We start from the raw sequence: 27,861 nt of genomic DNA, 5'->3' as shown, positions 1-27,861 counted from the left end.
AAATGTTTGCCAGATGTTGTGAATGGGCCAATTTAAATGAATAATTTGGCCTTTTTTTCATGAACAACCCATCTACTTCCAAATTGCTGAGAGCAGTGTGTAGGGACCGAGCAATTAAAGTAAGAACTCAATGCACACATCCATACTGCATACTTGTTGATATCAGCTGCTATAGGTAGATCCCCTTATCACAAGTCCCCTTATCACTTTGCTGATAGCCCTGGGAGGGCAGATCTAGCTCTCCCTCTCTCTCACCTCCTGGGTTCTTGTTTAAATGAATAAAGGATATGTAGGAAGGATAGAACTGAGCATAGGAATGATGGTTTCATGTTATTATTTATTATTATAATTTTTTTCTTCCCTATAGGTTTACGGTTGGACAAAGCAATTTTGACAATGAACATTCTTCTTAAAGTCAAGCCATTCACCTACCATTTCGCACCAAGAGTTTGTTGCAGATTTTTCAGCAAGGACAAGACTTTTTTTGCACCTCAAAACTTCACAGACTATGAGGATATTAAACAGATTTATAAACCTGAGGTGCCAGAATATTTTAACTTTGCAAGTGATGTCTTAGATAAGTGGACTGCTGCTGAAAAGGTAACCTGTTCATTATGCCCTATAAGTATATTTTTATGGCACAGATGTCCCTCCATCAGACACCTATCTTTTCTAAAAAATATCACTACTCCTTTCCCAGGATGGCACTAAGAAGCCCAACCCTGCTCTGTGGTGGATAGACGGTCATGGAAAAGAGGTCAAGTGGAGCTTTGAAGAGCTGGGCTTCCACTCTAGAAAAGTGGCTAGCATTCTTTCTGATGCCTGTAACCTGAAAGCAGGAGACAGAGTTATTGTCATTTTGCCCCGGTTACCAGAATGGTGGCTGCTCAATGTTGCATGTTTAAGAGCAGGTTAGTACATTATGGTCCTTGAATTTTTTTAATTGCACTGCTTGTCATCGAGTAGTCTTTGATGAGCAATATTTCTGTGGTTTTGGTTTTACTAAACTTGTTAGGATAAAAGAAAAGGACTGATTACTTTTTAAAGGTAAAAAAGTTCCAATGCCATTATTCGTATACTTGTTTTAGTACCTGGAGAGTAACAGACTTGGAACAAGTAAATAGAAAGCAGTGCAAAAAATCTCTATCTGCAAATGTGCCCTCAGTGAATAACTAATTAGGATGAGCATATCAGCTCTAGGTCTCACATTTAATAACAGGTCATTAGTTGTTACTTCCATAGCTCTATACTAATAACTTCTATTGAACATCTCTTGTTAATCTTTTATTCAACTGATATACGTAGTGCTACTGTACAAAGAACTTTAAACCATTTTCATTAGGTTATCACTATGGGTGTTAAGGGGTTTAATTGCTCCTAGGACCATGATGTCAGTGAGGCCAAAGCACAATTTCTATTTCACTTTATTTAACAGCTGTGTGTTCCCATTACATTCTCTACAGAATAAAACAACATTTCTTTATCTTTATTATCATTGCTTCCACAGTTATATGTTTTTTGCACATATAGCCCCTTTCTTAAGCTTATCATCAGTCTCTGCTGTCAAAGGAATTTGATATTACTGGTATACACACAAAAGGCCAATTTAAATTAAATTAAATGTTTTCTTTTTATACCAAACAATGAAACATTTTTCAAGCTCGCATTACATTTAAGGTCAGGTAGGGATTATGAACTTTTTAATTATGAGCAGCATGGTGACTAGCCCTCTAGCTTTGCGGTTCTTGTGACCTGATTTCCCCCACAGACACCGGCTGCGTGCCATTTATAGGCTTTCATGTTTGTAAGATTTTTCTTCAGTTTCCTCTCACGGTCGAAAAATGTACTACTAGGTTAATTAGCTTCTTTCAAAAAAGGGACATTAGAGTATGGTTGTGTATGGGCAGGAAAATTTGTTAACATGTTTCTAAGTTCCATGTACTAAGCACTGTTGGAAAAGTGTTTTGTTACATAGGTAATAATGGTGCTAAATTAGCTAGTTCAAAGCCTAAAAAGTTATGTCTCACCCTTTTTTGTGTTTGTGCTTTTTTTGTGTTTGTGCTTTATTCTTTTTTTTAAATATTAAGATTTTATTATGGTTTTTCAATACAGAAAGTACATAAATACAAAGTACAAAACGTAGAGGAGTACAAAGTGCAATCACATCCTATTATCAATGCAGTATCTCGGGGTGCATTTACATTTCCTCATTGTACATATATATATATAAAAGATATGCATATAAGAGTTCCTGCCGTCCAGTAGTCACGTTGGCAGCAGTGTTAGACATCAAGGCATCATCACATTGTGAGGAGCAGAAGCTGTAATTCGGGTACTGTACTTCCCTACCGAAGGCATAGTATGAGGTGATATGGCCGTGTTGCATCCTGTCGGACTGGACAACATTAGACGTAGGGAAGAGGGGGTAAAAGTATACACACAACTCAAGACCGGGGAAGGGGAGACATAAGGGGGTGAACAGTAAGGGAGAAACAAAAGGGAGGGAAGGCCCACAACTCAGATAATACCACGGTGAAATTAAACAATTATATTAGCGGCAGTGCGTCAGTCCCCCTCCCCACCAGGAGAGACCCCGGCTCATTACAGGGCCAGGAAAGCTGCTGTACCCATATACAAAATCCAGGGGGGCCCATAAGACTGCACATTGGGCCTGACGTTCATGTAGTTAAGCCGTCAGTTCTTCAAGGCGCATAATCAGACACAATTTTGCAATCCATTCCTGCACAGTCGGGATGACTACTGTGTTTCAATGGCGAGGGACAACATTGCGTGCCGCAGCCAGAAAGAAACGAAGTAGGTCCTTCTTGACAGAAGCAATGGAGCCCGGAAGAATAGAGAGAAGGGCCTTTTTAGGTGATGCTGTTAGGTCAGTTGCCATTACCTGGTTGTAAATGTCGAAAACCCGGGTCCAGAAAAGTACCAATAGCGGACAGCTCCACCATACATGCAGGAGAGTGCCCTCTGTGGTCAGACACCTCCAGCAGGATGAGGACCTATCGGGAAATATTTTATGTAGGAGAGTCGGGCTTCTATACCAGCGGGTTAGGATTTTATAGCCCTACATTTTTTATAGGCTTTTCATAAATGTGCGGCCTCAACCCCAGCACATTTATTGTTCAAAGTACCAGCCATTGGTGTTACTTGGTGGGAGTAGCACCTTAATGATACTGGTCGGCAACAAAAGGCCGCACTCCTCATCCATTCCATTTATCACTTTTCACCTTTCCCCGCACCCCACAAGATTCTCTATTTGCATCCATTGTAACATCTGCACCCTCAAGAATTAGCGAGGAAAGTCTTACAAGGAGGTGAGGCTTACATTATGGCACATCAAGTGGGAAAGCATGGGGCCACACTGAATAGGACCCAGCATAAACATGAACCGTGCCATATGCCTCCTAACCCCACCATGCTGTCTTTAACAGCATCCTTAACCTAGCAACTGGCTAGGATTGTAAGAAAAAAATTGTCCCCTAATCACCACCATGCATAGAAACTTAATGCCAGATTTGCAAAACTGCTAGCTTTATATCTACTCCCATTCCGGCCTCCCTGAAAGTTTATGGCCTGTGCTGAACCAAAGTGGCAGGTATTCAACCATCATTTTTGGTCCATAACGTGTGGCTTAGTGCATAGTGTAACAGACCTGGCACTGGAGGCATGGCTGCAAGAGGAAGAGGAGGCCCCGGCTGCTGTTTCAGGGACAGCAGGATCATTTGCCTACTGCCTCTATCCCTGTAAGGTAGAGGTGAAGTACAAGATGGAGGCTTGCTGTGCTAGCAGTAAAGAGGAGGAGGTGGTTTGAGGTGCTGGTAGTGAGAAGGAAAACAAAATTTGGTAATGCCTCTGTAGTAAGGGCAGCCATTAATGAATGTTAAAAGCTGATTCTCAGCGTTTAACAGCCCTCTAAAGAAGCAAATAACTGGTCACGTACAGTGTACGTGACAAGTCATTTGGTCCCTTTGTGGCTGGACGTACAGTGTACGTCTCCCGTCACGAAGGGGTTAAAGGGGACGATTAACTCCTCCCGCATTACCTGATGGTGTCTGGATCCACTGTTTTGTAGGCATAGGTTAACGGGGAACAAGGTAATCTTGGTTTCGCACTTGTTGCTAAAGCAGGCATAGCTCTTTGTGTGTGGCACATCATTGCACACTTCTGCACAAACATTTGTTTGCTCCAATCACCTCCTATTTTGTTGCCCCGTTTGCCACTGCTGCCATGACATCTACTAAATTATTTTATTAAAAAAATAAGGTCTGCGAGGCCTAAAGTAGGATGCATAGGTTTTACAGAGGTAGTAAGCTTTTTTTTGGTTCTTAATCATGTGCCTGTAGGCATGTTCTCCCAGCACTTCCTGCTTCAGCACTGTCAGAAGCTGGCTGAAGTGTCGGCTACACAGGTGATCAAGGACATTCCTATGGTTGATCGTCTGTATTGTAGGGCAGGGAGACATCAGGGGTCTAAATTGCTGTTAACTCTAAAATGATGAGCGGTAAAGGCTGTTAAAGCGTCGCCTATAGACAATTTGGAGTAACATAGTTTTTCATCATTGCACTTTGAGTACCATAGTTTTTCACTTTCACCATTAGGCGCATGCAATTTTAGCATGTGACATGTTTGGTATCTGTTTACTTGACGTGACTCCATCCTATATTTTTTACAAAAGAAAAATGTGTATTATATTGTGTTTGACATCCAAGTCTTCAAGTGATTAAAGTAATTTTCTATACGAAAATTCAGATTTTAGCACGTGTGGAAAAAAAAAAAATTGCTCCGATACTAAGGTTAAACAGTATTTTGTACTGAAATATTAATTTTTTTCTCTCACTTTTTTTAAATTAATTTTTGTTTGTTTTAATGCATCCCTATTGTGTTGAGGAAAACACAAGTAGAGACCACAATGCAACCTGGGCACTACCTTAAAAAAAGCAAGCCCTAGGACTAAGCTGTACCTTGTCCCTATGCAAAAATGTAAACTTTATTTTGTTCCTTGCAAGATAAGGATGCCAGCTCAGACACTGACTTGCAAAGGTGATAATGGGCAACAAGGAGATCTCTTGGCATTATCTGCACATGATTTCTCACCCCTGATGTAAAACAGCTGTTAAATATGGTCTCTAATGTATCCCTGGGCCCTTCTGACAATGTGAAGGTAGGGTATTGATAGCATAATGTAAAAGGTGGACACTGATGTTTCAAAGGGTATTCAAATGAAAAATAAATAGTTCACAGGCAACAGCCAGAAAAATTGCACAGTATGTAAACAGCTTTGTTAGGCCGCAATTTCAAACGGAGAGACAAGGCATGTTTTAACAAGAAATATAAACTAGTGCATATTATTTCACAAACAATAGACGGAAATATTGTGCTGTCAATGAACATTACATAAGCAGGCTGCAATTTAAGCCCCCTTCTAAACTCAGGGGCCAGGAAGTGCATTATTGGTAATTGGTAGATGTGAACAGTCATATTAGTTTGCCCTTTTTTTTAAACAATGAACAACTTGGGTTCAGAACAAACTCATGGTGGCCCCGAACCTGAAACTCATTCCTACACATATGTGCTACTGAAGCGGTGTGATGGGGTCTCAAAATACCTTTGTGGAAATTCTTATTCTTCAAAGAATACACAGTAAGTATAATTATAATAAATATGGAACTTTTGGGGTGATAATGATGATTATCTTACAGGTCTCATTTTAATTCCTGGAACAACGCAGCTCACAGCAAAAGACATTCTACACAGACTACAATCATCAGAGGCAAAGTGCATCGTAGCTCATGATGCCTTGGTACCAGTTATAGACAGTGTTTCAGCACAAGCACCATGTTTGAAAAACAAAATGGTGGTTTCAGGATGTCCAAGGGAGGGATGGCTGAGTTTCCAAGCACTCTTCCAGTAAGTTTGTTTTTAATAAGCCTTTTTTTGCTGTAATACAATAAAACTATGATATAAATGTTTCTTTCAACTGGTTTCAGGGCAGCTAATGACAAACAAACCTGTGTAAGGACAAGGAGCACTGACCCAATGACTATCTATTTCACTAGTGGAACAACAGGTTCTCCAAAAATGACGGAACATAGTCACTGCAGCTACCCTATTGGGTTAACCGTTAATGCCAGGTAGGTAACATTATGTTATGCACATAAACACTCCATGAATCACGCTTCTGCGCCAAGCGTATATGCGCGCATTCGCGCACAGTCGGCGTGTTTTTGCATGGCGTGTTCATGGCGTGTTTATGTGCTTAGTAAATCAACCCCTATATGTCTTTTAGTTTTGTTGCTATTAGGTGAATATAACATTAGAAGTACCAATAGGTAAACAAGTTACCTGACAGAATTGATAAGAATATACTGAGTACACTTCAGGGCAACTTTTTAATGCTAAAGGTGCCTGCCTATTTATCTTTTAGTGCCCATCCACCAGAAATTTGAATTCTGGTGATTTTATTTGCCTGATGCATTTTCAATTCGTATTCCCATTACACTGTACCATTCTAGGCCTAGCAAAGACTTTCATCTCTCAAACACTTTTAAACCAGAAAGCCTGCATAGTAACCAGTTATTTATAGCATCCCCTGCATTGGTTCCTTTCCTCCCTACCTAGTTTTGTTCACAAATATTCACTTAAAGTAAATCTGTCATTAGAGACATACAGGGCTGCCATTGCAAACCTGCCTACTTATTACAGGTCACGTATTCAAAGTATTGAAGCAAGAAGGTCAGCATGACAGCCAGGCAAGTACCAATTTTAGAAGGAGTGGTTCCCAATGGAGTTATTAGCGATGTTTTAGGCATTCAGGAGATGGAATTATAGTAATGTTTATACAGTATATCTGCTGGTCCGGTCTGTCAGTCTGGGTGCATTAGGCAGCTGCGGCTCCAAGAAAATGCAGAGGGGCTGTCCCTGGCCCATTTCACCCTGTCTGACATCAGCTGCCTACATGTGCATCCTTGCTTGTGAAGTGACAAGTAAGATTACAGCTTTTCCAAGGTTTTACTGAAGGGGCAAAGAGTTGTAGCTGGGCCTCTTGGACACCCGGTGAGACCTAGGATCCTTTGTAAGTTGCCCTGTGGGCATTATGACACCAACAAATAGAAGTTTGCTAAATACTGAGCTAAGCAAAAATAGTTAACAATGGCTTGAGTATTTGTCCTTTGTTAATTATACCATACTTTTCCTTAATGAATTCTAACTATATTACAATAACATTAGTAAACAGTAGTGCCCTTCATTTGTAGGTATTGGCTGGACTTGTTGCCTTCAGATGTGTTTTGGAATGCATCAGATACAGGCTGGGCAAAGTCAGCTTGGAGTAGTGTATTTTCTCCTTGGATTCAAGGTTCATGTGTATTTGCCCACAGCATGGCAAGATTCGAAGGAGCTGTCATCCTGGAAGTAAGTCAAATGAGAGTAGTCACATGGAACAGTAATTATATTTCATATTATAAATCATTAGTATACATATTTTTGAAGCGTGAAAGTAGGTGAAGTCTGCATAGACTCTGTACACACGTCACATAGCCCATGATTTTCAGCTGTAATTAAATTATTGTGCTTGCAGGTTTATTCATGTTCATCTGATCCAGCCCTTTTACACTATTATCAGGGAACTTTCATGTAGGCTTTCTGAGATGGGCCTGTTGAGGGAAAGAATTGATGGGCCAAGCTAGAGTTTACTGGCCAATTGGCATTGTTTTTCCCCATGACAGGCTGGAACCCGCAGAGCTCCCCACTCCTCTCTTCATAAGTACAAACATGCAAGTTTGCTCAGTATTAACTTGCAGATTTGTACAACAGTTAGTTTTATTAATAATAATAATAATATTGATTAGGTAGTTGACTTGTGGATGCATAGCAAGACAGCATTTGGTCTACAAGTACATTTACATGTCATGGATTCTCCAGAAAGCTTGGGGCATGTAAAGTTTATAAAATGTTTCGCTATGCTCTTGTGTGCATTGAGTTGTGCAGCACAAAAACAATATTTTTTTTATATGGGCATGTTCCTTTTTAATATCCTTTTTTTTAAGAGCCCTTTGCGTCAAACTGTACCCGTGTCAGCCATGTTTGTTATACTTAAAGGCAGATGACCTGTACACCTGTCTCTTTCTATTCTGCATACTCCAAAACTGGCACATAGCAGCCTACAAAACAGTGCTGCTTTTGCATAAATGAAACAGTTCATCTATGTATTTTTTTCAACAAGAACGTTTTTTATTAAAGAGTTTTAAAACAGTACACAAAAATAATTACATCCACGCAATTGTAGGAACACAGATTTGTGAGAGAGATCAGAAAACGTTTACAAAGCCCGCTAGCCCCAAGGACATGGATACCATTGAATAGAATAACAAAATTGTCATACCAATTGCTTTACTTTTCTTGTCTTGATAAAATGAATGTGGTATGCCTTTTTGCTATAATGTATTTTTTTGCACAGTTAATAAAAAAACAAAATAAAATATTTTGAAAAACAAAATGTAATTGTTCCATAATATCAAATTTAAAATGTAAACTCTTAAAGTTCAGGTATTTAAAACTGCTCTATAAACTGATGCCAGAAGTTAAAAAAAAAAAAATAATTAATTTAGCCATTTCCAATTATAATATAAATCTTTTGCCAATGTAAGGGAAATAAATTATATAATTCTTTACAAGCAGATGTGCTTATTCATCTGTACATCCCACCCTAATGAAATGTAACTTTTTTATTTACATACTAAATCTAAAAATAATAATATACACAGTTTATATGCTATAATAGTAACTCTATGTGATGGCAACAAACATGTTTCTCTTTTTACAGACACTTGCCAAGTACCCTGTCACAACATTCTGCTCAGCGCCAACTCTTTATCGTATGATGGTGCTGCATAACCTTTCTAGGTAAAAATATGTTTTAAAGCATTGGTTCTCAACCTGTGTAACCTGAGGACCCACATTTGTCCTTGGTCATTAAGCCGTGACCGAAGTAGCACTGGAATGGAAAGAATGGCATTGCGGTACTGCACATTCCGGTGCGGTCGATCGAACTCTGGGTTGGAGATGGGTTTGGGGTGCCGTTCAAAGGAATGGCAATGCAACACACCTTCCACACCACTTGACTTTTGTCTCAAGCTGGTTAAATACAGACAGATATATTGTCATATGTCACCAAACTTTCAGCACTGCTTTTAATTCCCATTATGATCGCTGGGACTGCAAGTTCTAACATAATCATATCAAACAGATATTTTCAAGTGCACTGAAAAATCTCTGCACCCAACTCAAGAACGGTCCCATCAACATTTTATTGCTATTTTAACTCCTATACTACCTGTTTATCTCTAGCATTGGTTGTTTTACCCCCAACTCATTTTGGTCTATGCTGTAGGTTTGGCTACCAAGAGGATTTCTAAGCCACTAAATAAGTGTCACAGATCAGCAGCAAAGATTATTATTATTATACAGGATTTATATAGCTCCAACAGTTTGCGCAGCTTACAATCTAATAGGAGGGGCAAGTGAAAAAAAAGGTAATAACTGCTGGGGATGATTTATTGGAAGAACTGAGGTGGAATAGGCCTCCCTGAAGAGATGAGTTTCCAGAGGATGGGAGACACTCTTGAAAAATCCTGGAGGCGAACACGCGAGGAGGTGACAAGAGAGCAGGAGGTCTTGGGAGGATTGACAGGGGCAGTTTGGGTGATATTTTGAGATGAGGTGGGTGATATAGGTTGAGGTAGAGTTGTAGATGGCTTTGTAAGTTATTGTTAGTATTTTGAATTTTATACGTTAGGAAAGTGGGAGCCAGTGGATCGATTGGCAGAGGTGGAGTGGCAGACATTTATCGGTTGTTAAGGTGGATGAGTATCGCAGCAGTGTTCACAATAGACTGAAGGGGGATGGCCTATTTAGTGGTAGGCCAACAAGGAGGTAGTCACAGTAGTCGAGGCGAAATACTACAAGGGAGTGAATTAGAAGCTTTGCGGTGTCATTTGTTAAAAAGGGACACATTTTGGAAATATTACGGAGGTTGAGTCGGCAAGATTTGGATACTGATTGGATATGCGGCTGAAAGGAAAGCTCAGATTCAAAGATAACACTGAGCACCCTGGCTTGATGGGAGGGGCTGATTGTAGTGCTGTTGATTGTGATGGAGATGTCTGGGGAGCGGACTCGGATAGGAGGAAATATTAAAGCTCAGTTTTGGACAGATTTAGTTTGAGGGAGAGGTGTGACATCCATGTTGATATGTCAGGGAGTAGATTAGTGATTCATGAGGAGATAGAAGGGGTGAGCTGAGGGGTGGAGAGATAAATGTGAGTGTCATCGGCATAAAGAGGGTATTGGAAGCCATGGGAGGTTATCAACTGGGAGGAGGTATAGATGGAGAACAAAAGGGGCCCCAGGACAGAGCCTTGGGGTACCCCTACAGATAGAGGAATAGCAGTGGAGGAAGTAGAGTTATAGGTGACACTGAAGGTGCGCTGGGAAAGATGATCTGCTTCTGGTTGTTCTCTCACTATGTGATCTGTCCTACCTTTTGCTGCAGAGGATCAGGAGGGATAAGCTTCACTGGATCCCATCTGCTGATTGATATAACAACTAAACAGCCAGCTCCCACCCAGCCTGCCAATCATCCTTACTATTTAGCTGTACTCAGGCCAGCACCCATTGCCTGAGCAATAGGTCCACCTCCTTGCCGAAGACTCCACCTAGTTTTAGTGCCTGGGCGCCTCCATTCCTCTTTCTTTGGCTTATGTTTTGACTTAACTTGTTTGCTGCCTGTCCCGATCTTTGGCCTGTCCCAATTTCTAAAATTGTACCAAGTTCTAGTTCTATCCTTCGTCAGCTGCCATCTGCACAGGTGTATCTGAAGGCCGCAACTTGATACACCTACCAGAAATGTCCAACATTCTTTGCAGAGTACTCTGGTAAAGATACTCTACGCCCTAACCCATTTTAGGGCCCACACTCTTCCAATGTTCAGCACAGAGGGTCCACAATCCAGTTTGCCTCTGACAATAAGCTTGATATTGGTAATGAAAGAAAACTTGCTCTCAAGTGGGTTTCACCATCTCAGTTTGTCTCTCGGTGGGGCAAACTAGTTCATCGGCGTCATAATATCAAAAAGGTTATTTACAAAAACAATGGGTGCACAGATCACTGTATTAAAATCTTTAAAAAGAAACTTAAACTAAAAGTTGTAACATATTGTAGCTTAGATGTGGTTGCTGAATTAGTTTCCTTTTTTCAGGCTAAAAACATTCTCGGCAAGTATAGAACATATCTGTTGATCTTGCCGGAAATGCAGTGTCCTTGTCACTTCCTGTGAACTGAAAAGACAGCATAAACAATGTTATATCACCCTTGTAAACTACTAGATCCATTATTCCATGATATAATGGATAAACAAAGGCGGACAAGTCCAGCTTGTGTGACAACCATGGCTCATAGATATCATGAGTGTAGATATGAAGGTGAAGAAAGTATGTTATTTGCAGCATTACCAGTTCCCGGTGAACATAAAGGAAAACAAACCTAAAAAAAGCCTGTGACACAGTAGTCATCATTCTTCTTGTACCATAAGTTATTTATCTGAAAGTTTGCATTATAAAGCAAATTTTGCATATTTTAATGCATATTTCATATTACGTGCAACAAAATGCACTCTTGTTATTACAGGGAACAATTAATAATGTTCCACATGTTTTCTGTTGTAAACATTTTCATAGACGATAAAAATATAGAGTATAGAACAATCCTGAACAAGAACCTAATTTTTTATTTCTCTTCAGTTATAAGTTCAAGAGCCTCAAACACTGTGTAAGTGCTGGAGAGCCCATCAACCCCCAAGTAATGGAGCGTTGGAAAGCCAGCACTGGACTTGACATCTATGAAGGCTATGGCCAAACTGAAACTGTAAGTCACCTTCTCAGCAAAGCAGTTTAAGCTCATCAGATCCTGGATGTTCACAGTCCAGATTGCATTCCACTGACAGAGCCTTTCACACTATACACTCCTATACTCATAAACTAGGGATGCTCCGATACAAGCATCGGTATCGGTGCAAAACCAAGTATTTGCTTTCATTTCATTATTCAATGTCTTTTTTTAAAATATTATAAAATTTATAATATAAAAAAAGAAGACATTGAATAATGAAATGAAGTGAATATTTAGATCATGAAGACACAAAAAAAGAAGACATTGAATAATGAAATGAAGTGAATATTTAGATCATGCCATTGCTAACTAAGGCTTGTATCCTTAGTTAGCAATGGCTAACCCAGAACAGTGTATTATTGTGTAGTGTGGCACAGCTATATCCAATTCTGCATAACTGGCTTTATATTATAAAGTTCTTATAATATAAAGCCAGGTATGCAGAATTGGATATAGCTGTGCCACACTATACAGTAGCGTATTAGTCCTTAGATGTGGTGGCTGAACTAGTTTCCTTTTTTCAGGCTAAGAGCATTCTCAGCAAGTACAGAACACATCTGTTGATCTCATCAGGGGCATCATGGTCAGCATTTTCTATTTATATAAAGCAATCTATTTCCATTGGCTCCATACCCCAATCTACCACTCTTCATTCTGTGTATGTGTTGGGTACACGACTGACTTCTCACCGCCATAATGTCAGATTGTCTTGCTGTGACATAGAATGGAGACTCTTTTTGCTCTAGCTGAATTTAACTGAACTCTCCAGTATACTTTCCAACCACCAACCAACAATCTCTGAACCAGCATGCTCTCCATCTCCTAAATGGAGCATATTCTCAGCAGGGAAGGATCACAGTTGCTTACAAATACTCATGGGGGAGAAAGCTGAAGATTCCTTTAAGCGATATCAACGTCAGAAGGTTTTTAAGCTATTTCAAATGCTAATAAAATCACTTACAATGGATGCTGCTCCTTGATGTGTAAAAGTTTGTTTCCAGCAAAATCAGCTGGTCCTCTGAGCACTGGCCCTGATATCCTGTTTTGGGGTGGCTCCTTTCCCTTGCAGGGTACTATTGAGCCACCCTTGTGAGTCCTAGTAAGTTGTATCTCCACAAACATACAGGCACAGGAAGGCAAGCCATCCCCCTGCTCCAATCTTGTCCTTCCTCCCTTCTCCAAGATAGTAGAGATGGACAGCTGCTGGAGCTCTGTCCATTGTGATCTTGTACTGGACAGGAAGTTCAGGGAAGCTGAGATGAGCGTTGGAACCAGCTGTTTGGAAACATGGTTAGAAGTGCTTGGACATAAATTTAAGGAAATACATTGCTGGGCACATAGAAAATAATCAATAAACTAACATTGAGCTTCCCTTTAGAGCTGCATAACAAAAATGACAGGCATATCTGAACGGAACACCGTGTGAATGGGATCTTACTGATTCGGTTAAAAGAACAGTTTTATCAATTGGGAGCAAGCAATATATCTGATTTTGTTCTGTTTACACAAGGACATTATACAGGTGCTGGTCACACACTGTATAACAAATATTGTTACTCTACAGGTGCTTGTATGTGGAACATTCAAAGGAATGAAAATAAAACCGGGATCTATGGGGAAGCCTTCACCAGCTTATGAAGTTCAGGTACTCACTGAAAGAAAATATTGTGTTCTGATGTTTTAGGACTACATAACCATGGGTGCCATGCATCTGAGACTTAAATCGTGTTCGGATACTACTATTTGTGTGATACTAAATTAAAGCCCAATTTAACTTTCAGTTTTAATCAGCTAAGCACATTCCAGGTGCATCAAAACAATGTTGTGCAAGGTATTTCTTTAGAAATCAGCCACAGCTTGAATAGAAAAGCCTGTCCACTGCCAGCAGACTGCTCTCTAAGGGGGCTAATTTCCTTCCCGTTCTATCTGAAAAGCTAGGTTGCACGCTAATGATTCGTTCCCCTCCGGTTAACCATTCTCACACCGCATATGCAGCAGTATCCATCCCATCCGCCGGGATTTTCAATACTAGGAAAGAGGGCAGAAAAAAGGGGGAAAAAAAACTTCTTAGAACTTCATATGCAGTGTGAGAATGGTTAACCGGAGGGGAACGAATCATTAGCGTCCAACCTAGCTTTTCAGATAGAACGGGAAGGAATGGATGCTACACCATAACTTCAAACGACTGGTGAATGAATTCCTTTGATAACTAACTCAGATCTTGGACTACGGATTTCTAACTGTAATACAAGAGGACAGGTAAATACCAACATCGCCCACATATCATCACTTAAAAGTTGAAGTGAAACATTAGACAGTTGGGACTGACTTTCATTCTCATAAGATTTGATCTTATGCGAGGACTTATATGTGCTTAACTTTTGTTGTTCCGATTTTCTGTTTGATTTATGTCGAGTAGTTGTGATTACTAATTGGATCAGGGGAGGCTCAGGAGCACCGACTCCGTTCATACAATTTGGTATTGAGATTAGTATATCCAGTATGTTGGAGATGTGCTAGGATTGGCCCCCTGCAGTGTCCCACCCCATACATTGTTACACGGGTACAAGTTCATGAAATTGTAGATCACGCCAGAGTTGGCATAGTTATGAGTCAGTCACATACCACAGTGTTATTTTAGACAGTTTGAAGTTTCAAACACAACAGTGGATTTATCAACCTAAGTGTTTGTGTGATCCACTGGCTCACGTTCATACACGGGCTTTCAGATAATTCATACTAAAAGGACAACCACACATTTTGTATATACAATTTTATTTTATTTGTGATGTAGTGGAATAAACATCTTCATATACTCACTGATACACTATACACTAAGCAAGTGTACACGCAAGTCGACATAAGAAATCACCAATTCATTATTAAGGGCTTATGGTCGTTTATTAATTATAATACAACAATCACTATTGTTTTATCACTTAAGGAAAACAAATCAGTACACAGTTTAATCACATACACAAGGTGGTTTAATACTCAGTAGATTAGCAAACACCAAGCGCAACTTATCAGCTCCATCGTCTAAGGTTTAACATACATTGTTGCAGCTGGTGACCATTTACATCTTTCCTAGCGCAACTAATTGTCTATTTTATTACACCTGCTTTCCTGATTTAGTGAGGCCTATTCAACATCATACAGCTTTTTCTTCAACATTTACACTGCCAGGTTCTGCTCTTTTTATGGCTGTGAATTCTGTTCTCAAATCATTCAAATAGAAAGTCCATACTCTGAAGGAGTACAAATCGGAATGAATGGGGATCTTGTCATTTATGCGTCCACTAAAATTGAAACTTTCAACTATAGGGTATGTAGCAACAACCTTAATTTTTCCATACCCTTTATACTTTTACTCATGTAACTTGGGTTGGATGCTAAGACAGCAGTTTCCATGTCCCATTACATGATCTCATCTAGAAGCCATGCTTTTTGGGTGTAGGCAGAAACGTTGTAACCACTGTGATACTCTCAGCACCAAGTAAACAAACTGTGTTTCACGTTATTAGCTTTTCCTGGAAGACACTTCTCAAAAGCAGTGTCACATTTGGGAGAAGCTTAAAATGCAATAACTGTCTTTGGAACTGTATTATTTTAGATTGTTGATGGTGGTGGCAATATTCTTCCCTTAAATCAAGAAGGCGATATTGGAATTCGGATATCACCCCAAAAACCCTTTTGTCTCTTTTCGCAATACACGGTAAGAAGGCTGATCAGCAGCATTGCATTCATAGTTCTGTATTTAAAAAAATAATAATAATTTGAAATGTTTTCTATGAACATTGGAACAATGCCGTAGATTGGAGCTTCATAAATAGTATTAATATCATATATACAAAAGCTATACGTTAAGATGTTCAATGTCAATAGGGTGACCCTGAAAAAACCGATTCAACGCGAAGGGGAGACTTTTACCTTACTGGAGACAGAGGCATTAAAGATGAAGATGGATATTTCTGGTTTGTTGGGCGATCTGATGATGTTATCTTGTCCTCTGGGTAAATATATTTTTCAAATAAATAAAAAATGATGTTGATAATATTTTCCAAAATTATTTTGTCCATTATAAACTGTGGGACTTAAATTGTAATTCAAAGCAAAACTTTTTTTTAAAGTTTTGGTTCGAGAGGGACATGGTCTGTTGTTTTTTTTATTGATGGAGATAACAACTCTGAGTGAGATTAGGATTTTATCATTCTTATTTCTGTTATTTAGGTATCGTATTGGGCCATTCGAAATAGAAAGCGCTTTGATAGAACACCCTGCTGTTGCTGAATCCGCAGTGGTCAGCAGCCCAGACCCAATCAGAGGAGAGGTATATGTGAATACTTCCACAGAATACCAATAATAAAATTGACCGTTTATAATTAACTGAACCTGCAAACATTTACAGAAGCTTAAAGTGAACCTGTGCTATGTGTATGCAGGGCAAAGCAAAAGAGCACTTTAGTCCCCCTATCAGCACATCCTCATCTTTGCTCCCCTGCTACTTCATTCAGTTGCAATGAACAGGAGAAGATGCCCTGTATAAACTACAAGTTGTAGCTTATATTGGTATATGGAGTCTCCCCATGTGACAGCACTGGTACTTGGTGATCAGACCAGTGCTGTTTAACTTAATGTGCCACATGTGGATCCATGCACAAATGTACTGGGTATTTTTAACTGAACAGAACAGTGTGTGAGCAAGAGCAAAAGGTAACTATGTACTGCTGGGGAGGGCAAAGCAATGGTTTGCTTTAAAATTCCACTACAGTCCTGGATTTAAACCTGAACTCCAGGCACAAAAACTTTCATCCCATCACATCTTAAAAAACAACAGAAGGAAGGTTGACAATGACAATAATTCTCTCTCAATAAAACAGATCTGTCCAATCTGCCTTTGAACAGAACAGAGCACTTGGACTGACTAAATGTGCAGGTTTATTGCTTAGAGACCCTTTCCCAAATATATTGTTTGCAAATATAATAGTTCTTTGTTTGTAAACACTATTGGCCTCCTGGTAATGATTTTTATTAACTAATTGCAAAGTGAGAGGCAGATGGGAAAGAACAAAATTCTTCTGAGTGTGCCGATTTTTCTCCGTCAGGCTGCCCTCCTCTGACTGCTTCGTTAGAGGTAGTTGATGGTGCTGAAGCTGTGTGCTGGTGCTTCCAAGTACTGCCCCAGTTTATGTAACCAAACAGCGCTGAGGCTATGATTAGGAGTCACTTTCCTGCCTCTCATCCCTCTAGGTATACATATACTGAGGCTATTTTCAGGAGTTATATTACTTTTAATTTACACTCTTGCTACATCAACAGATCTGATTTGTCTTTAGACAACAAAACATTTTGTGCATTGAAAGAGATCACAATTACTTCTACATCTATGTTTATCCAACAGGTTGTGAAGGCCTTTGTTGTCCTTTCACCAACATACAGTGGTCAGGACGCAGACAAACTGACATCAGAATTACAGGAACATGTCAAGAAAGCGACGGCCCCCTACAAGTATCCAAGAAAGGTAACGTATACACATTTTAAAGGGTAAGTCCACCCAAAACTGATATTTAAATGCTGGATTGGTAAACCTTCTGACCACTTCCTATATCTCTCAGGGACTCTATAGGTTAGATCTGTGTTTCTTTTTGTAGCTTTATTTTATACTATAAAGAATGCAACAGGAGGTGCTGTATCAATCAACCCTCACAGGTACACAGGAATATTGCAAGATCTGGCTGTACAATTTTACCTGCTTTTGGTGCACTGACAATATGCTGATATATTACATTTTATTCAGGGTACTGGAATATTCTATATAAGAGTAATCTAAAGATTTATAATAAAAGATGTGCTCCAAACACACTGCCTATAATGATCGTTTCCCATCTTACATGGAATGGATAGTGTTATTTGCATGTGCTGAGAAATCACAGTAACTGTTTTTTAAAAATAGGGGCTCTTTCTGCAGCAGCTCCAACCTGAGGACCACTTGTCAGCTGTATTTCACCTATTCACCACTTAGTCTAGTCCCCAACCCCAACCCCAACCCCTTTAATAAATGCAGCAATGCAAGCTCCCTACCCTTTGCTTATAAGTGACTCACTTTTTAATAACAGAGGAAGCACATGCTAAAGTGAATATCTAACACCTTGAACATGCATAGTAACCTTCAACATGGTAGTGATTGAAAGTTGTTAGTTTGTTCATTAGGTGGTGACAAAGCAGGGTAAAGAGTGACATTTAGAGTAATATTTAAAACAATTCATATTCATCATTACCCACTTCTTTGTTTTACTGTGGGGCTGGAATCCAGCTTTAAATAAGAGTTCTCCTTATTATGTTAATTTCTAAAACATTAGAACAAAACTATACCAAGCTAGGCACCCATTTAAAAGTTTGAATTCATTACAGGTTAATTTAAACTTGATTTGACATCTTTCTCCATAAGAGACTTTACAGCATAAGAAACATAGTAATAGGATGATTGCAGTGTTCTTATATAAAAGTCCTGCACGTGCCATAGTCTGACAATGCATTGAGGGATCCAGGTATTAGGAGTGTTACAAGGGTGCACGTGCAGGACCCATACACTGTGGGCACCCTTTCGGTCGGCATCCCTTGATCAGCTTATCATAGGAGCCACCTGGAAAATGTTTGTATCTTGCTACTGTCAGAATACAATACAGGGGATTCTTTGATCGACACACTCGTAGGGTTGATGGAGAAATATGCTCTATTTATTTTGTTCAGCCCGCGGGTTGAACGAGAAAAATAGAGCAGTGAATGGCAGCCTAAAGCTAAAATCTGAGCAGAAATTTTTATTTGACGGGTGTAAAGGTTCCATACCTTTAGGGCCCGACCACACCTAACCATATTCTGGTACCGCACAGCAGCCAGGAAGTGCAGTAGGGTGCCATTTCAATGAATGGCAACACAACACACCTAGAACAGTAATGCATGCTAGTTGCACTATGCAATAGCATTAGTTAATTGCACGGCCTCATCCTATTAACGTTGCGCTTAGGTGTGAACAAGCCCCAAATAATGTTTTTCTTGTTTGAATACATTGTTATCCAGGCAGTGAGAAACCCAGACATCTTTGATACAGGAAGTGCATTAAAGGATACAGAAATGGTATTAGGAGAGCATTGGGAGATCCTGGCATGGTATTGAGTGAATTGAGGGATCCAACCATGGTATTTCTATTTTATCCCTACCAATGTTAAATATGTAACATGAAGGACATGTATGAGGCTAGTTTTTTTAACTTAAATATTTATACTGTGTTTTTTTAAAAATTATTATTAACTGCTTTATTTCTCTTTGTGAATAATGACAGATTGAATTTGTTCAACAACTGCCAAAAACAGTCAGTGGGAAGATCCGCAGAAATGAGCTGAGAAACAAAGAATGGGGAAAAGCCTAAGAACGGATAATCACATTTACAAAACGATCGGCTTAAATGTGAGCAGCAAATAGATTTGCATTTTTTTCATCTAATTCATTACCACACCAATTAGGCAAATTCACTGCACACACATTGTCTTTTGGTTGTTAAAGTCAATTCACAAAGTATATTACATAGGGTATTGCTCCTCAAACTTCTGGCTGCCAACTGTTCCGGTGAAGTGAGTATGGAGGAGAACAGATGAAGCTACATGATACAGTAGTGATTTGGAGGCCAGCAGATGAAAATCAGAGCACAGGCATCCATTACATTTGGAAGGGTGTTAAAAGCTGAAGATTCGTCAGCCACCATTGCTCTTCAAGAGAGCAAAGATAAGAGTCTCCATACGCTGAAGATGATTATAATTTTCTTCTGCAGGGAGCTATTTTTTGGCTACTCCCTTCAAGTGTTATTAAGACTAAGTTTTCAGCTTGTTTTCATAAGGTGCAGTTTCAGTGCTAGATTTTTAACACATTGCACCAAAACACAGATGTGTGAATGTATTTCACAATGGAAATAAAAAATAAAAGTAACTTATCCATGTTACTGAAATGACCCTAATGTACTAGTTCTGTTTTAAAAGAACTGTTCTGTTGCTTTGTGGGTGATGTTCCTGAAATAGTACCTCACCACTAATACCAATGCAGATATTGTGCATGTAAAAAAAATTATAATATATCAATCATGATATCAAGGAGCGGTCCACCAAAGTAATGCTTCTGAACTAATGGTCTATGTTGTTGCGTAGTCTTCTGTCTGGGCCAATATCTAAAATGAAGGGTAATTCAAAAATAAACTTTTTGCAAGTTAATTTCTATTATAGCAAATTATTTCTGTATTTTCCTAAAAACAATTGTAGTTTCAATAAAATGGTCAAATGGCTTTAAAGGAAACTTGTGAGAGAAATATAGAAGCTGCCTTTGCTGACCTCCTAAGCATAAAAGCTGCATGACTCTGGTTTCAATATTTTGATTTTGTAACCTGTCGGCTTATTCCAGCCCAATGACTCAGGCTACATCAGAACCAAATCCAGGTCAGTGCCTCAGACGCCAGGCAACTAGCATTTTCAGTCGTAGATGTTTAAAGATTTGGAAAGAGTATGAATTGGTAAAAAAAAAAAAAAAAAAATCCCATAGAGGTGTTCCCTACTCTATTAAAACTAAAGAATAAACATAGAGATACACTTTAGTACTTTGAATTACTGACCTGACAACAATGCAGACCAGAAAAAGGTCAGAAGTTATGTTTGTTTCAGATCATTGATTCAAAGTACTGAAGCAAGAGAGTGTCATTAAGACAGCTAGGCAACTCATTTTCAGAAGGAGAGGTCAGGGGTGGATGACTTCATGTCCTTCTCCTGAAGGACACACGACGTCCGTTTTCTGTGCTGACCTGATCCGTACACTCCTGCACTAAAAATGCATTCCAATGTATCCCTATGTGTTTTATGGGCTACAGTTCTCCCGTGCGCAGTCCGTTCAGCTTACGACAGAAAAAATACTGCATGTCACGTTTTGTACGGTCCGGAAACGGTCCGAAAATGCACTGCAGCTAACATACTGAAAGCCCCACTCCAGCAAAAAACAAACTTTTTTTTTTTTTAACTGGAACGCATCAAAAACGCGGCCAAAACGCACTGCATCAGTAGCACCACGTCTGCAGATCCGGACCTGATATCATGTGAACAGGCCCTACGGCCGCAAGAAGTTTTAAGTTATAATTTAATCACATACATTTTTAGATTAACCACTCGTTTAATAAAAAAAGGTAGAAAAATATTTTTTTTTATTTTTTTTTAAACAATGTATAAAATGTCTACTATGTAGGTAAAGAAAAAACATCTCAATTATACAGATATTTCATGTGTTAAAAAAACACAAACATTGATTCCATGTATTTAAAAGACAGTAACAAAATTTGACACCCTGTAAGTTCTTTCAATAACTAAACCTGCTGTGATGTGGAAAATAAAAAGATATACATTAACACGTACAGAACATGGTTACTTTAAAAAAAAACAAAAAACAAGAATCTTTATTTTTCCTCTTAACTCCTTTTCATGAGCGGGAAGCATGCTTCCATTATTTCATGGTAATTGGAAAATATTAGGTTTTAAATTAGATGCAACAGACTGCTAAAAAGGAGCTTTAACAGAATTATCAGGGTTATTCAATTAGGCAGTGCAGTGGGTTAATCCTTTCTGCATGCCATCAAGGCTTTGTATGCCTAAATTTGTCAGCTTAAAAAAAAAAAAAAGGGAGGATGGACAGAAGCACAATGTTGGCTTGTTCAAAATTGTAAAAATGTTATCGGTCATTAATTTTAAAAAAAAGCAGGCCCTGTATCACTCTGCCTTTAGGGCCACATGACCCACAACAGCTTTGCTACATGAGCCTTAAATTCAGCAGTGTCCTATCAAAGTAACAAAAAACTGTAGCTTACTTGTGCATCACTCAGCTGAAGATCTTCAATAATCTTAAACAAATCATCTCTGAATTGGTGCTGACACTGTCCTTCCTTCTGGAGGGTGGCTACTTTTGTTCCCCATGGTCCCTGTGTATGTTATAAAGTTGCTAACGCTCCAAACTCACTCCCATGATGGATTACAATCTCAATACAAATGAGTAAACTAAGTGTAAGATTGTAGTCTATTCGCGGGAGTGGTGGCTACTTTATAACACACAGGGACCATGGGGAACAAAAGTAGTCACCCTCCAGAAGGAAGGACAGTGTCAGCACAAATTCAGAGATGACTTGAGGATCTACAGCTGAGCGATACACAAATAAGATAAATTTTGTATAGTGAAGGTACTTGAATGTATTTTTAAGATGTAGCTCCTGAGTTTGTGTCACAGATAGGGTACTGCATTGTTAATAGTTAAAGATACTAGAATGTACTTTCAGGATTTAACTCCTGAGTTTAGTGTCACTTTAACTCTCCCTAAAGACCGCTTGGCACTCCAGTATACTGCTGCCGCAGCTCCAGCACGCGTCCTAGGGTTGGAGTGCCATGTGAGCTATAGTTTCTAGGTGCGAGATGTTGTTATACTTTTGGACAATGTTTCTTATATAGATTCCTCTACATTTCAGGCTTCCTAATATGAGGTAGCGGTATATCAGGGGCTATTTTTGTCATATATAAAACAGATCAGAGTGTTTTTTTTATTTTTATGTAGAAACAAAGGATTTTGTGAGAACTAGATAAACTGTGACCTACATCAGGAGGTACTGGTCAAATACTGGGTTTACATATTTTAAATAGGACAAAAAAACATGTATAGTGTTGCTGCTTTCAAGGTTTAAAAAGCCTATAGCTCACTTAAATAAATAAACATTTAAAATTGTAAAATCACAAGTTCAACATTATTCTGTATAAAAAGAAACTAGCAGCGTGTCCTTAAACATTTTTTACAAACTATGTTCTCAATGATGGTCTTAGTTTAAATGTTTTGGGAGGCTCAGAACATGCGGAAGGAGCTAAACTTGTATTTGAAGTAAATGATATACCACTGGTGGATAAAATGGAAGGTGAATTTAGAGACTTCTCATTAAGAAGCGTATCTTCCCATTTAAAATAGCTACAGCCTTTCTCATGATCGTCTCTTTTTCGTATGGCACAGCTGTAGAAGACCCTACCTTGATTTGGGCCTCCATTAGACACAGTAAGTTTCTTTGCCCTTCGGCCACAGTTGCACATTGGGGCAGTAATACGGGCAATTTTTGCTGGCCTATTGTTGCTACTTAAGTTCACAGTGGAATTTAAAATGCTGCGAGTCACTTTCCGAGGAGGACCACTGAATGGCAGCATCTGGTTTCTCTGATCTTCATGGATTATAAAGGGCAGTTTCTTTGGTGGTGAAGAGAAGCTGACACTAGAAAGTTTTCTCTTTGGAAAGTAATCCAATACCGAAGAGGTTTTACTCGACTGCTTGGCAGTTTGAGGAGTCACACCAGGTTTGTTGCTCAGAGCAGTGGGAAGTTTAAAGGTAGAGCTATTAGACACTTGCTTCTTCATATAGACATTATAAATTGTGGTGTCTGGACTTTTGTAGACAACTGATTTAGAGTCCAGTGTGGATGGATGACATGGAATACCAGTACGAGGCTGTATGTTGGGTTTCTCCTGATAGTTTTGAAGTCTTAAAACACCAGCTGAAAGTGAATCAACTGGTAACAGAAGCGATTCTTTATCCTTGGCAGAGCTGACACTTTGTTCTTCCTGGGAATCGGCTATTACAGCCGCTTCTTCCCAGTCAGCCAAAATAGACAAATCTGAACTGGAGTCTACTTCCAGACCTGAGACATCATTCACAGACATGATAGTGGTAGAGAATAACACATGACTGGGAAACTGGGGTGCGTGGTTTGCAGGTGTAGATGTTAAAGTGCCAGTTTGTCTTCTATTTTGCAAAGAGCCAAGAGAATTTTGGTTTGAGTACCTGTATTTATTTCCATAGCCAAGTATAGTAGTTGAGAGTCCATTGAGTAGATTCTTTGGTGGCTCTACATTGACACATGTTATAGCCAATGTCCCATCTTGTTCTTGGACACCAATTTTATTGGTTATTTTGTTAGGAGTAAATTTGACTTCACTGGTGGCATCTGAATGTGTACACGCTGGATTTCTATTAAGATCTTGCTTGTCATCTTTGCTCACAGTCATCTTTGAAACCTGATTGCCATCTCCTTGTCTAGTTCCATTAGTTTGCCCAGGCAAAACCATCCTTGTTTGCTCTGAAGATAGCCGTACCTAATTTCACAAACAAAACCCAGAACTTTTCAAAATGGATCAGCACAATAACAAGTCTGAGAACGTGTTTCTTTGAATTCTGGTTTTAAGTACCAATAGTTTGTCTGGTTATCTACATTGCTCTAAATGTCATGCTGAATGGACTGGAGGAAAAATGGAGACCTAAAAAACCAACTAACCTTATCTAAGGATTTGGTTATTTTCATTACACATCCATCACAAATCATTCTCCATGCAAGTCTTGCTGTGTTTCGGGAATCATCCAGACCTAGAAGACAAGTTTACAGTAACCAGTAACAAGAAAAACAAAACTAAAAAAATGCAAATATATTTTCCCATGCTGTATCCCTTTCAAAGTACAGAAAAATACCTTTTCATCCTGCCAGAAATCTAGTAAGTTCCCAGCCTTCGGTGCCTCACTAAAATCCCAAGCAATGTTACCAGTCCTGCCCAGTAGACTACACAACACCTCTTCCCCTGTGTTATCAAGATGTGGAGAGGGGAAAGTAAACTGTAGTCCACCAAAAAGAAGTCAAACTAAACAAACTAAGACAGGGCTGACAACATGTCATCTGAGCACACTGACCAATGAGAAGCACTTCTCATTTGCCGAAAGGTGAGCTAAGCGGGGGGAGGGGCAGAGGGCCAGGTAATTCCATTTTCCCGAATTCACTTTCACTTAGGAAAGTGATCTTACCCTTTAAAGTAAACCATGCTGTCCCATCTAGCAGTACCTTTTCATAGAGGCTGTTGTAATCACCCTATTGCTCCATTTCTCCCATCACCGTTTTCTAGCAGTCTTGAATAATAGCTTTCCCAGCTGACGATCTTTTTTCCTACTGACCAACCAAATAGAGGTTAACCAATAGAAAAAAAATCAGCCAATGTGGTAAGAGGTAAGAAAAAAGTTAAAGCAAAACTGAAAACTAAGTAAATGCATTTGTACTGCTATCTGCAGATTGAGAGCAGAAGAAGCAATAAAGAGCTTACAATGCACAAACCACAGGTTCTCTTTGATGGGATATCAAGAGGAATATCATAGTTTTCTTTAAGCTGATTGTGATTGTGGGATAGCCGATTATGGAAACACAATATCATTAAGAAATATCTGTACCTGAATGTTCTCTTCCAGAAAATTCGATTCCGACATCCTGTAAAGCTCCATTTAGCCCTTTTGGTTTGCGATTATAGAATAGCTAAAACAGGAGAATATAAAATTAGATATTTTGAAGAGAATAAACGTGTCAATTATTTCCCAATACCACAGTGTTTGCTTACAGACACAGCAAGCAACAATTATTTGTTTTAGAACAGTATGTTGTGAACCTTGTGGAAAGGTTAGTTTTAGGTAAATTAAAGACACAAAGTTTGTCTTAAAGCTAGGTCAGCTCACCTTGTAAGTTAGCCTGAGGTCAATCCATGAGTTCAGAATTTCTGGTTTTCTCAACTGTTTCCTCTTGCATTCATAAAGTAAACAAACTCCCAGATCCCAATCTAAAAATAAATAAAATTAGCAGCTCATCAAATAAGAACCGCATACCATAAACTGCATTACAGAAGCACATCAATTAATGTATATACAGGGATGCCTTTGCAAACCCAGATGGTGACATCAAAGTGCTGCATATAGCCTACCCATGCACTGCAAGGGTTATCTGCTTGTATTCTTTTTTAACTAGAGATAAGCATTAAGTAACTTTGGTATGAAATCAGTAGCATGACACTTGTCAACTAGAGCTGTTCCCTACCTGACCATGTGACAAATGCACACATCTTCTGCTCGGAGGATGACTGGTTTGGGAGGACATTGGGAAAAATGATGCCTCTCTCATTCTGGAGTTTTTGAATCCAGTTGGAAAACTGGGATAAACAAATCTTTAAAGGAACTCCATCGTCCACTTGTTGCTGAAAAATGAAAAAGTATTAAAGTTTTTAAAACGAACATGGAAGTAAAGTCACTGTTGTCTGAGCGGACGTCTAGAGACGCCCGCTCAGATCTAGAGAGCTCCTGGCCGGCCGTTTTTTTACTACGGCCGGCCCGGAGGCAGTTAAAAGGGATGGCAATTGTTATCTTTGTTCTGTATATAAACTACTACACAGGAGATAGGAAAATGATTCTTCCCAGGAAGCAGACAATTACAGGGTTATTCACAAAAGGGTGAAGAGTTTGGAGAAGGCAGGAGAAGGGAACAATCTAGGCCAAAATAGCGGATTTGGAAACATTCTCCAATTCAGCTCACTATCCAACTCAGCTGTTTTGGCCTAGATTGTTTACTTCTTCTGCGTTCTCCAAACTCTTCACCCTTTTGTGAATAACCCTGTTAGTTTGGAGAGAAACCTGACCTCCAGCAAAGTCTTAGGCTCCTTTCACATGGGCTGATTAGGAGAGGATCTGTGCACACATTCCCTCCTAATTGGAGCAGAACAGATTGGATGTCACTACCATGACATCCGTGCCCATCCAGTTTTGTTTCCTCCATCTTGCGATGGAGGAAAGAACTAAAGCTGCTGGGCCCCATGTCGGTCTATAGGGAGTCGCATGTTAATGGAGATTATGTCTGTTTACATCAGATTATCCCTTATCCAGCACAATCAGGTCTGGCAAAACAGAACTCTGTTCCGTTTGTTCTTTTGGAGCTGGCCAGAGTCGGGGGATAACCTGGTATAAACGGACGCACGCCTGTTGACAACCGGCTGCCTATAGACTAGCATTGGGCATCCAATTGGGTCCACTTAAACTTACAGGTGGACCCGATCGGACTGCTTGTGTAAAAGGGGCCTTACTGGTATCTTCTGATCACCAAAGTATAAGGAAAATGGTTTAAACAATTGTGCGGGATAACATTTAAAAAATAATAATTATATATATATAAATAAACCCAGAGCAAAAATGTAATGTATTGATGTGAATGTGATGGCTGCATTGGTTCTCTTTTTAAGGCATTTTCAGCAAGCACTAAAAACATTTGTTGATCTTTTTGCCCTCATTCACACAGGAATCGGCCGGCACGTACAGCTCCGTGCACGGCCATATCGCTCAGCTCCCGGGAAGAACAGGTGCTGCGCGTGATTAGTACGCAGCCCCCGTCCTTCTCTATGGGACTACGCCCCTCAAGTGCAGGATCCATCCCGTCAGTGTATGCTCCTCCGCACCCCTATGAACGTGCAGGGCGGGTGAGCGTAGGGGGGCGTATGGACGTGTAGTCCCATAGAGAAGGACAGGGGCTGTGTACTAATCACACGCAGCACCTGTCCTTCCCGGGAGCTGCCCGATACGGCCCTGCACACAGCACGGAGCTGTACGTGCAGGCAGATTCCAGTGTGAATGAGGGCTTAATCTCCCCTTCCGCCATGTAAGGCAGATGAACAAAGGCAGACATGTCTGAAGTCCAGGGACAGGAAGTGTGTTAATCACAGGATTACAAGGTGAAAATCAAGGGAGAAAAGCCCCAAAAAGAAAACAAATGCAGCCATCTCATCTAAGCACTGGTTGGCTGCAATGTATTACACCTTTGTATTTTTTGGTTTAGATATGCTTTAAACATTTTATTTGAATGGTTATCATGTTCTGTTTTGGCAGACAGCTAGTGAAGGTACAGTGTATGCCCAGAAACAACAAAGATTAATATATTACTGCTTACCAGTCCTTGAATGTGGATGCTGCATTATTTTCTATTTTTAAAGGTCCCCCCCCCCCCTTTTTTTT

General features: G+C 39.6%; 2 protein-coding genes across 2 annotated transcripts in view; one reads left to right on the top strand and one right to left on the bottom strand.

Moving 5' to 3' along the window:
* Nucleotides 1–377: 377 nt before the first annotated feature.
* Nucleotides 378–19,402, top strand: ACSM3 (acyl-CoA synthetase medium-chain family member 3). The gene is made up of 13 exons (XM_018562299.1): nt 378–600; nt 701–911; nt 5,715–5,922; nt 6,003–6,146; nt 7,269–7,425; nt 8,837–8,916; nt 11,811–11,934; nt 13,523–13,603; nt 15,572–15,673; nt 15,844–15,971; nt 16,189–16,288; nt 17,360–17,479; nt 19,298–19,402. The coding sequence occupies exons 1-13, from the start codon at nt 397–399 to the stop codon at nt 19,382–19,384; spliced, it is 1,746 nt and encodes a 581-aa protein (XP_018417801.1). The 5' UTR covers nt 378–396; the 3' UTR covers nt 19,385–19,402.
* Nucleotides 19,403–22,820: 3,418 nt separating this feature from the next.
* ERI2 (ERI1 exoribonuclease family member 2) overlaps nt 22,821–27,861 on the bottom strand; it is a 10,903-nt gene continuing 5,862 nt past the window's right edge. The window contains exons 5-9 of the mRNA XM_018562283.1: nt 25,904–26,060; nt 25,549–25,649; nt 25,270–25,351; nt 24,335–24,423; nt 22,821–24,155 (exon numbers count right to left, since the gene is read on the bottom strand). Coding sequence (XP_018417785.1) covers nt 22,821–24,155; nt 24,335–24,423; nt 25,270–25,351; nt 25,549–25,649; nt 25,904–26,060 — 1,764 coding nt within the window. The remainder of the gene's footprint in view (nt 24,156–24,334; nt 24,424–25,269; nt 25,352–25,548; nt 25,650–25,903; nt 26,061–27,861) is intronic.

This window comes from Nanorana parkeri, unplaced genomic scaffold (assembly GCF_000935625.1).
Source record: "Nanorana parkeri isolate BGI_ZX_2015 unplaced genomic scaffold, ASM93562v1 scaffold570, whole genome shotgun sequence".
NCBI lineage: Eukaryota > Metazoa > Chordata > Amphibia > Anura > Dicroglossidae > Nanorana > Nanorana parkeri.
The sequence above is the reverse complement of the archived record's forward strand: the minus strand, read 5'-3'. Positions and strand labels throughout refer to the sequence as shown.

What these genes read in the sequence shown, in the direction of transcription:
- ACSM3 (XM_018562299.1), top strand. Translation starts at nt 397, where the DNA reads ATGAACATTCTTCTTAAAGTCAAGCCATTCACCTACCATTTCGCACCA. An exon ending in GCTATGGCCAAACTGAAACT is followed by an intron (nt 11,935 to 13,522) that starts GTAAGTCACCTT and finishes GTTACTCTACAG; the next exon opens with GTGCTTGTATGTGGAACATT. An exon ending in CCTACAAGTATCCAAGAAAG is followed by an intron (nt 17,480 to 19,297) that starts GTAACGTATACA and finishes GAATAATGACAG; the next exon opens with ATTGAATTTGTTCAACAACT.